At 46.5% G+C, this 9,567-nt stretch overlaps 1 protein-coding gene and 1 pseudogene across 1 annotated transcript in view; one reads left to right on the top strand and one right to left on the bottom strand.

The window, feature by feature from the left end:
- Window positions 1-9,052, bottom strand: part of Parn (poly(A)-specific ribonuclease) — a 131,912-nt gene extending 122,860 nt beyond the window's left edge. The window contains exons 1-7 of the mRNA XM_051168059.1: window positions 8,900-9,052; window positions 8,430-8,507; window positions 5,660-5,739; window positions 4,189-4,256; window positions 4,020-4,101; window positions 2,621-2,681; window positions 132-276 (exon numbers count right to left, since the gene is read on the bottom strand). Coding sequence (XP_051024016.1) covers window positions 132-276; window positions 2,621-2,681; window positions 4,020-4,101; window positions 4,189-4,256; window positions 5,660-5,739; window positions 8,430-8,507; window positions 8,900-8,918 — 533 coding nt within the window. The 5' untranslated portion in view covers window positions 8,919-9,052. The remainder of the gene's footprint in view (window positions 1-131; window positions 277-2,620; window positions 2,682-4,019; window positions 4,102-4,188; window positions 4,257-5,659; window positions 5,740-8,429; window positions 8,508-8,899) is intronic.
- On the top strand, window positions 6,566-6,880 carry LOC127208548 (cytochrome c, somatic-like; annotated as a pseudogene).
- Window positions 9,053-9,567: the final 515 nt, after the last annotated feature.

Genomic DNA, 9,567 nt, shown 5'->3' with positions numbered 1-9,567 from the left:
CAAGTAGGTGTGAAAGACTAGCATCCTCCAACAGGCCACAACTAAAAGCCAGCCTCTCACGTCACACCTGCAGTGTAAGACAAGTCTCAGTCTGCGCCCAGTGCATCGCTGAGGTCAGTTTAGGAACTTACATTACTTGGTCAATAAACTTCCTCTGATCCTTAGGAATTGTCACAGGACATTTTGCCAGCGCTCCTGCCCCATTCGCCTGAGAACGTTTTTCATCAAGTTGCTCTCTCAGCTGCCTTTCTTCTTCCTGATTCAGATAGGGAATTCCTACACATAATTTTTAAAGGCATAAATTAGAAGAAGTAACAACTTTACATACAAAATTCTTTTTTTATTTATTTTTATTTTTATGTGTGCGTGTCTTGTGTGCAGGTGCCTGTCACCTGTATGCAGGTGCCTGCAGAAGTCGGAAGAGAGTGTTGGGTCCCCTGGACCTGGAGTTACAGGTCATTGTGAGTTGCAAGATGTGGGTGGTAGGAACTGAACCCCAGCCCTCTGGAAAAGCAGCAACCTCTCTTAACTTCTGAGCCACAAGTCCAGCCCTCACACGAATCTATTTTAGCTTGTTTGTTTTTGTTCTTCTTAGACAGGGTCCCACTTTGTAGCTTTGGCTGTCCTAGACTTACTCCATAGACCAGGCTGGCCTCAAACTCAGAGATCCACCTGCTTCTGCCTCCCGAGTGCTGGGACTCAAAACATGTACCACCACACCGGGCCTTAGACACAAAACTTTTAACTAACAACAACAACAACAAAAATCTACCATATCTATAAAACACAGATCGTATTTTTAACTATATTAAAAAAAAAAAAACTCAACAAAGAAGATAAGTGATCATGAAATACTCAGTCACCCTTTCAGTAACTGTGGCTGTGTTGAGCATTTATGAGTGAGAACACGAGGGAACAAGCAGAGGCAGCCTGTCCCTGCCTCAGCTTCCCAACTACCGGGATTGCAGGCAGCCACCACCACATTTGATCCCCAAACATTCCTTTTTCTTCCTTTCTTTTCTTTTCTTTTTGTAATTCTAAGGATGAGATGTGGTCTCACACAGCATAGAAAGTGCTCTTCCACTGCCTTACCGCCCCCTGCCACCTTCACGCTCAAACATTTAAGGGAAAGGAAAGTCATTCTACTGTGTCCTACTATCCAATACTCCAGCACATCACCCCACAAATAGTGAGTAGTCACCTCCCTGTTCTGCCCTCCCTCCTGCCCTGCCCTCCCTCCTGCCCTGCCCTCCCTCCTGCCCTGCCCTCCCTCCTGCCCTGCCCTCCCTCCTCCTGCCCTGCCCTCCCTCCTGCTCTGCCCTCCCTCCTGCCCTGCCCTCCCTCCTGCCCTGCCCTCCCTCCTCCTGCCCTGCCCTCCCTCCTCCTGCCCTGCCCTCCCTCCTGCCCTGCCCTCCCTCCTGCTCTGCCCTCCCTCCTGCCCTGCCCTCCCTCCTGCCCTGCCCTCCCTCCTGCCCTGCCCTCCCTCCTGCCCTGCCCTCCCTCCTCCTGCCCTGCCCTCCCTCCTGCCCTGCCCTCCCTCCTGCCCTGCCCTCCCTCCTCAGCATGCTGTCCAGTTCCATATCCCCAGGCGAGCCACTACAGTCACACCACCTATGTAGACAACATCTCTCCCATGAGGTGTCTCTAGTTACAAGATACACAGAAATGGATGAGGGAGTATTGTGACCCAAAGATCTGAATACACTGTTAAGGATTACATGCACCTGTCACACTGGCTGAATCTAGAAAACGTTCTCCCATTTGGACACAAAAGTGACTAAATCCTACATGGGTAAAGTGAACTAGCCTCAATCAAGTCACAGTTTAAAATGTTTCATTACCACGTAAAGCAAATACTATCTCCTCTCCTGACCAGATCAGAATTAATGAGGTTTACAAAAATAGAGGGTGGAGCTGAGCCCTTGCTGCTCTTTTGGAGGAGCTGAGTTCACTTCTCAGCAGCCACATGAGACAGCTCACACTACCTCTTACCACCAGCCACAGAGTACCAACGTCCTCTTCTGAGCACATGCACACTCACACGCAAGGGGCCAAGCAGACATAATACATAAATGCAAAAGTGATTTTAATATAAAATTAAGACTAGAGGTTCAGAGACATAGCCCAGGAAATTGAAGGCCTGCTATGAAAGCATGAGGAGAGGAGACTCAGCACCCACTGACAACACACATCTGTCCCACCAGTGCTGCACATGAAGCCTACCACTGTCAACTACCACCATCTCAAAAGAGGAAGAAAAAACTTAGGTCATCCTTGTAATTATATAGCAAATTTGAGACCAGCCTGCTCTACATAATAAACTGTTAAGTTAATAAAATAAAAAGGCCTTTTAAAAAATGATAATTTAGCCGGGTGTGGTGGCACACGCCTATAATCCCAGTGCTCGGGAGGCAGAGGCAGGTGGAACGCTGTGAGTTCGAGGCCAGCATGGTCTACAAAGTGGGTCCAGGACAGCCAAGGCTACACAGAGAACCCCTGTCTCGAAAAACAAAACAAAACAAACAAACAAAAAAGATAATTTGCAAGCAAATTGAGATTTACTTCTGAAGAATTTCAGTGGTTTATCAAGCACAGAGCTTAGTGACAGAGACAGTCTTACCGCTGCAAAACACTTTATTAAAGTCAAATCCTTGGCTCGCTAGGAAGTCAATGCTGGAGCTCTGAAACAGACAACACACATGTCAGTGACTTGAGGCAAGTGTCAGGACAGCAGAGAAGTGATGGAGACAAGTAACCATAACAGCCCAACAGGAAGCAGGCCAAAGGTCAGAAGACAGGAACCAGGGCAGCCATAGCTGCCATGTGTCTTCATTTACTCAAAACACCCTGGCTCTTCCCGTTCTTACTAGTTTAATAAAACAGTCTTTATTTGATAATATTTGTTAAAAATCCACTGAGCAAGCTGGGCATGGTGACACACACTTTAAATCCTCGCACTCAGGAGTCAGAAGCAGATGGATCTCTATGAGTTCGAGGCCAGCCTGGTCTACAAAGCAAGTCCAGGACAGGCAAGGCTACAGAGAGAAACCCTGTCTCAAAACACAAAAACAAAACAAACAAACAAAAACCCACTGAGTGGAGAGATAATTCCCCAGTAGTGGAAATTGCTACTACACTGACTGTAAGCAGAGGTGAAGTAGTCACCCAGCCTCTGAGGTGAGGGAGTGTAAGGCACTGTCTGCACCGAGCGCAGCACGAAGCCATATCCTGGTGTGTGAGGGGGCGGTGCAATGCCATGCACACGGAAGGTCAGGACAACCTGTGGAGCTGGTTCTCTCCTTCCACCTCTGAGTAAGCTCCAGGGCTTGAAGTCAGAGCCAGTAAATAATAAAGATCATGACCTACTGTCTATCTCCCTATCTTTATAGCCTGTTTCTTATAACAGTCTAAAATAAAGGAAAGATAATAACGACATTAGCTTAAAAACCTAAAAACGAAAGTCAGAGAAGTGAGATAATTTACCCAAAACCTAAATCTTGTTGCTTTGTTTTGTTTTGTTTTGTTTTGTTTTAGGGGAAGTGTTGGTTGGGTTTTTGTTTTGTCTTTGTTTTTGAGACAGAGTCTCATACAGTCCAGACTGCCCTCAATCTCACCACGTAGCCACGGATGACTTTTTTTTTTTAATATTTTATTTAGTTTTAATTTTTGTGCATTGGTGTGAAAGTGTCAGATCTTGGAGTTACAGACAGTTGTGAGCTGCCATGTGGGTGCTGGGAATTGAACCTGGGTCCTTTGGAAAAGTAGGCAGTGCTCTTAACCACTGAGCCATTTCTCCAGCCCCAGTCACAGATTATTTCTAATTCACGATCCTTCTACCTCCCTCCCAAGACTGAGTGGCAGTCCTGCAGTGCTGGGGATAGAACACAGGGCATTCACGCTGGGTGAGCACTCTGCCAACTGGCCCAAAGCTGCAGCCCCCAAGAGCTAAATCTAGAAAGTCTACAATTCAACTCCATTCAAACGATTCACAAAAGGAAAAATGCAGTCCCACTACTAACCTGGCAAACAAACTTGACATCTGGTGAGGACCTACTGAAAGGCTTGGGGAAAACATAGAAGTTAAAGGACTTCGTTACATGCCTAGGAAAATAAGAGAAAAGGACACTTAGGGAGTGTATCAGGAGATGATCCAAGGATGGATTCCCACCGCCTTTTAAGACAACCTACTTTGAATCTGTGTGGTCATACTTAAAAGCACAAAGGCCGAACTGAAACAGCAAAAAGTCCATGGAATGCTGGAAGAGGGAAATAAAGCATCAGTCACAGGAGAGCCACGTGTCTGACCTGTCTTATCCACTTATGCCCAGTTTTTAATCCCGTTCCCAAGGACAGGCCCATCTATCACCCCAGAGCACGGTATCAGGCCTAGTTCCAAATCTACACCATCTCCTGAACAGGCTGTGGCCAACCCAAGCATGGCAAACATGGCCTGCCAGGTCTGGCCCCTCTCCCCCATGCCCTTGCCTTGCTAAAACCCATTAGATAACACTCCTAAAGCTGGCCCCCAAGGTTGTTCCCTTATCTGGCCACTTCTCCTATAGCTGGCTACCAAAGCCAAACTATCAAAGAACTGAAGTCCAGCAATCAAAAGACAAAGGCTCACCGAATTAACATGCCCAATTACAATTAAACACCTCATCCTAACACGGGGGTGTAAGGGGTGTATGGGGGAGGGGGAGGGGTTCCCCCTTCTACCTTTATAAACCGTCACTTGCCTATGGGCCACATCTGTCTCCTCTCTATGCAGAGGCGTCCTTTATCCCCAGGACAAATATCCCTCCTCCTCTCCCTTGTGCCCTTTCACTTCTCCCCCATCCTCTGTCTTCTGTCTTGATCTCCTATTCCCTGCCCTTTGTCCCTCTGGGGCAAAAAGATCTCCTTTGTGCTGAGAACTTGTTCTTTTTGTTTTGCTTTTTGAGACAGGGTTTCTCTGTGTCACCATAGCTGTCCTGGACTCTTTTTGTTGGCCAGGCCGACCTGGAACTCAGAGATCCGCCTGCCTCTGGCTGAGAACTTGTTCTTGAGGGTCCTGAGCCAATACAGATTCTTTCAACTACATCATATTTATTTCCTACATATTAAATTAATATTTAAAAAATAATAGCCCTGGGGCTGGAGAGATGGCTCAGACGTTAAGAGCACCGTCTGCTCTTCCAGAGGTCCTGAGTTCAATTCCCAGCAACCACATGGTGGCTCATAACCATCTATAATGAGATCTGGTGCCTTCTTGTGGCATTCAAGCATACACGCAGGCAGAACATTGTATACATCATAAATAAATCTTTAAAAAAAAAATAGCCCTTCCCCAGAATGTTTTCCACAGAACAATAACTTCTGCTGTTTTTTTGTTTTGTTTTGTTTTGTTTGAGACAAGGTTTCTCTGTGTAGCCTTGGCTGTCCTGGACTCACTTTGTAGACCAGGCTAGACTTGAGTTCATACTGATACCCTGCCTCTGCCTCCAGAGTGCTGGGATTACCGGTGTGGGCCACCACACCTTGCTTTGTTTTGTTCTTTAAATCACTAAAATGTTACTTTTTGGCTAGATTTAAGAAGCATCTCACTTAAGAAACATGCAAAGGTAAATTTAGTGAAGGAGCCACATGAGAAAGCAAGACCTGTAAGCATATATCCACTTGCCTTTTTAAGCTTCTGGTATCTCTCTTCCGGGGTGTCAAAACCACTTGTCAATGCTGTGACTGAGGGTCCATCGCTGATTCCTAGGTCATAAAAAAATAAAGATTGGGCTTATTAATAAATGCTAGTCTGTCAGTCTCCATTCAGAGCCTACTCATAATCCTATTAGTTAAAATTAATTCAACGTGTCTATGTCACACTTTTTCAAAATTCACATTAATTTGTGCCGTGGTACAAACACTGGGAGAAGTGTTTGTTTGCCTTGTACCTGAGCGGGCCTAGGTTGGATTCCCACATTCACAGAAAGACAATATTAGGGGCTAGAGATCCGGCTCAGTCAGTAAGCCAGGCTGTGTAAGCATGAGAGCCTGAATCGGCATCCCCAGAGCCCATGCCACAGCTCTGTGCAGCACTGTGGAGACGGAGACAGTGCATCTCAGCAGCACACTGGCCACCGCTGAGCTGGCCAAATCAGTGAATCCCAGGTTCAGTAAGAGACACTGCCTCAAAAAAACAGAGTTAAGTTGGATTGAGGAAAGCATTCAGTGCTGAACTCTAGCCTCCATTCATGCACATGTATGTGCACACATTTACATACCACACACACAAACACACGTGCATGCACACATGTATCTACTGAGCTGAGCAATGAAGATTTCCACTAACACATTAAATAATATCCTTATTTGCCATCTAAGTATGGCCATGGCCAGTCACAAAATACTATAGGTTTTCACTTCTATTACATGTCTAGAGTGGTCACAACCACAGACAAGGGATGGCAGACAGAAGCTAACAGGGGAATGGAATTATTCCAGGAGTAGCCTGTTTAGGATGAAAAAAAATTCGAGAGAGCAGGACATCAGTCTTCAAATCGCTGGTGTCTACCAGCCTGGAGAAAATTAAAAAATGTATGATGCTGAGAAAGGCAAGAAGATTTTTGTTCAGAAGTGTGCCCAGTGCCACACTGTGGAACAGGGAGGCAAGCTTAAGACTGGACCAAATCCCCATGGTCTGTCTGGGCAGAAGACAGGCTAGGCCGCTGGAGTCTCTTACACAGATGCCAACAAGAACAGAGGTATCTCCTGGGGAGAGGATATCCTGATGGAGTATGTGGAGAATCCCAGAACGTACATGCCCGGAACAAAAATGATCTTCCCTGGAGCTAAGAAGGGAGAGAGGGCAGACCTAATAGTTTATCTTTAAAAGGCCACCAATAAGTAATCCCACAGCTTATTTATTACAAAACAAATGTCTCGTGGCTTTTAATGTGTACTATAATTTAATTCATACCCCAAAATTCAGATCATGAGTGGCTAACAATGTTTTTGTTGGACATCTTGATTTAAGTGAAACTGACTTGCAGTAAAGTGGATATGATCTTTTCTAAAATAAACAATCCAGCCAGGCAGTAGTGACGCATGCCTTTAATCCTAGCACTCAGGAGGCAGAGGCAGGAGGATCGATGTGAGTTCAAGGCTAGCCTGGTCTACAAAGTGAATCCAGGACAGTCAAGGCTACACAGGGAAACTCTGTCTCAAAATAAATAAATAAATAATAATCCAGTTGCATACGTACTATCACTGCTCTCCCTTCCCTCAAGATTGGACTTAATTAGGAATGCTCTACTTTCCACAAAGAATGGGGGGGGGGGGCGTCACCTCAAACCTATTAGATGGTTTTATACTTGGATTTATATAACTGGGCATATGAATATGTTTAAACACCGGGAAAACTCCATCACTGCCTCAGAAACAGGAAGGTTCACCTGTGTTTCAGTTTGTGTTCACTGACCTGCTACAGGCAGTGGCTAAACATCAGGAAGCAACTGTCTATTCTTTCTGTTTGGTGGGTTGGTTTTTTGAGACAGGGTTTCTCTGTGTAGCCTTGGCTGTCCTGGACTCACTTTGTAGACCAGGCTGGCCTCAAACTCGCAGAGATGCACCTGCCTCTGCCTGCAGAGTGCTGGGATTAAAGGCAATTGTCTGTTCTTGACGACATCGACTTAATTAGCTGCTTTTTACTACTGAAAGGCACTTACATTGTTTGTGTATAATATCAAATAAAGAATATTTAACACGACAAAAAAAAATCCAGAAATAGATGGTTACTGGCTGCATAGCAACAAGGCTGTAATTAATGCCACCAAATACGAAAACCACTTAAGAACAACTGAAATAGAGCTGGGGAAATGTCTCGAAGGGTAAAGTGCTAAAGTGCTCGACATGCAAACAGAGGATCAGAGTTTGGTCCTCCACCATATAAAAGCAAGGCATGGCAACACACACTTGTACCGGGAGCATGGGCGGTGCTGCTGGCCAGCCATCTAACTGAGATGGCCAGCTCTAGGTTCAACAAAAGACTGCATTGAAAATTTATTTTAAACATAATAAAACTTATTTTAAATACGATAAAGAACAAGAGAAAAGATACCCCAAATCAACCTCTGGCCTCCACTTACACAGAGATGCGTGCACACGCCACGCCACATACACACACACACACAACCAAACATGCACAATTTCGAAATATAAACTTGGTTAGGTGTATTTTGTCACAAAAAAAGGGCTTTAACCTAAACCCTTGCTTTTTAACCATATACACCGAAACTGTTTTAAGCAGCACCAGAGCCATAATCTCTATCCACAAATCTCCCAGCCTAACCAATCACAAAAGCACCAACATCTCTCCACGGCTCTCGCCATAACCAGCAAGTTTACGTGTCAGGAGTGAGGCAGGAGTAAGCCGGAGCTTTCGTGGGAGTTGTTGATACCTGAAAACTCTCCATCGATGGCGAAGAAATCAGCCTCCTCTATGGCCTGGTACACTTTGTGAAGATTAACCTTAAAATCTGCAGAGAAACCAAGAAAATGCTCAGAACAGGTGGCCTGCCTTCCTGCCCACCACCTAAAGGGAGCTGGGAGAAGGGTCTGAAGCTTGGAGCGCCCGGGGCATCGGGTCTGCAGAGATCACCCGAGGACACCCAGGGGCAGCTACACGGAAGAGGCAAGCCCCGAAGTATGCACGACTGAAAAGGGCTAGGCCCGAGCAGGTCAGCGGGGAAGACAAGGGTCCCAAGGAAGCACGTTTCGCAGAAGGACAAGTCCCTCCAACCAGCAACAGAGGACGTAGAGCCCAGCGGGACAGACTTGCCCCTCGGCCCCGCCAAACACACGAGGTCTGGGCCTAGCCTGTAGGGTGGGCTTGGGGACAAGGGGAGGGGGATGCTCGGCAGACACGCACTGCTCCGGATGATCTCCATCCTGCCGCGCACACGGAACCTCGGCCCCGCCCAGGCCGACGCCGGTCCACGCGCAGAGCTCCCCAGCAAAGAGCGGCAACCCGGTGTCGGAGGCCGCCGCTGAACAGACCGCGGGGGACACTTCCGGAAACAGCGCGCGCCGCTGCGCCTGCGTCAGAGCTATGTCACGGCAGGGGCGGGGCGAGGTCGAGCGCCCTCGGGGCTGGCTTTGTGCAGGTTGGAGGTTGTTGTTTTCCCCCAGTGCCTGTCGCTGGACTGATGCGTGATGATAGCTGCTCTTACTAAGCTTTCAAAAACTCCCGCAAGAAGTTGTTTATAAGATGTTTTCAAACTTAGGTCCACCATGAAGGAACTTGGTAATGCAGCCCTAAATTTTAATTTTCTGGGATTGTATTGAAGGTCATTCATGATAAAGAATGTGGATTATAAAGAATCATTTAAATAAGTCCGTATGAATAACCAGTTGGTTTGTTGTTGAGTATGGGAAGTTCGAAACAGGGGCTTGCTGTGTGTTAACTATAACAACAATAATAGTGGTAGTAAACTGTCAGTCCAGGAAAGAAAGCTGTCACATAATTACCCTTCTGGAGTGACATTTATTAGGAGAAAGAATATGAGACCATGATCGGACCTCCTGGTGTGAGGGGAG

Source organism: Acomys russatus, chromosome 25 (genome assembly GCF_903995435.1).
Source record: "Acomys russatus chromosome 25, mAcoRus1.1, whole genome shotgun sequence".
Classification (NCBI taxonomy): Eukaryota; Metazoa; Chordata; class Mammalia; order Rodentia; family Muridae; genus Acomys; species Acomys russatus.
The sequence above is the reverse complement of the archived record's forward strand: the minus strand, read 5'-3'. Positions and strand labels throughout refer to the sequence as shown.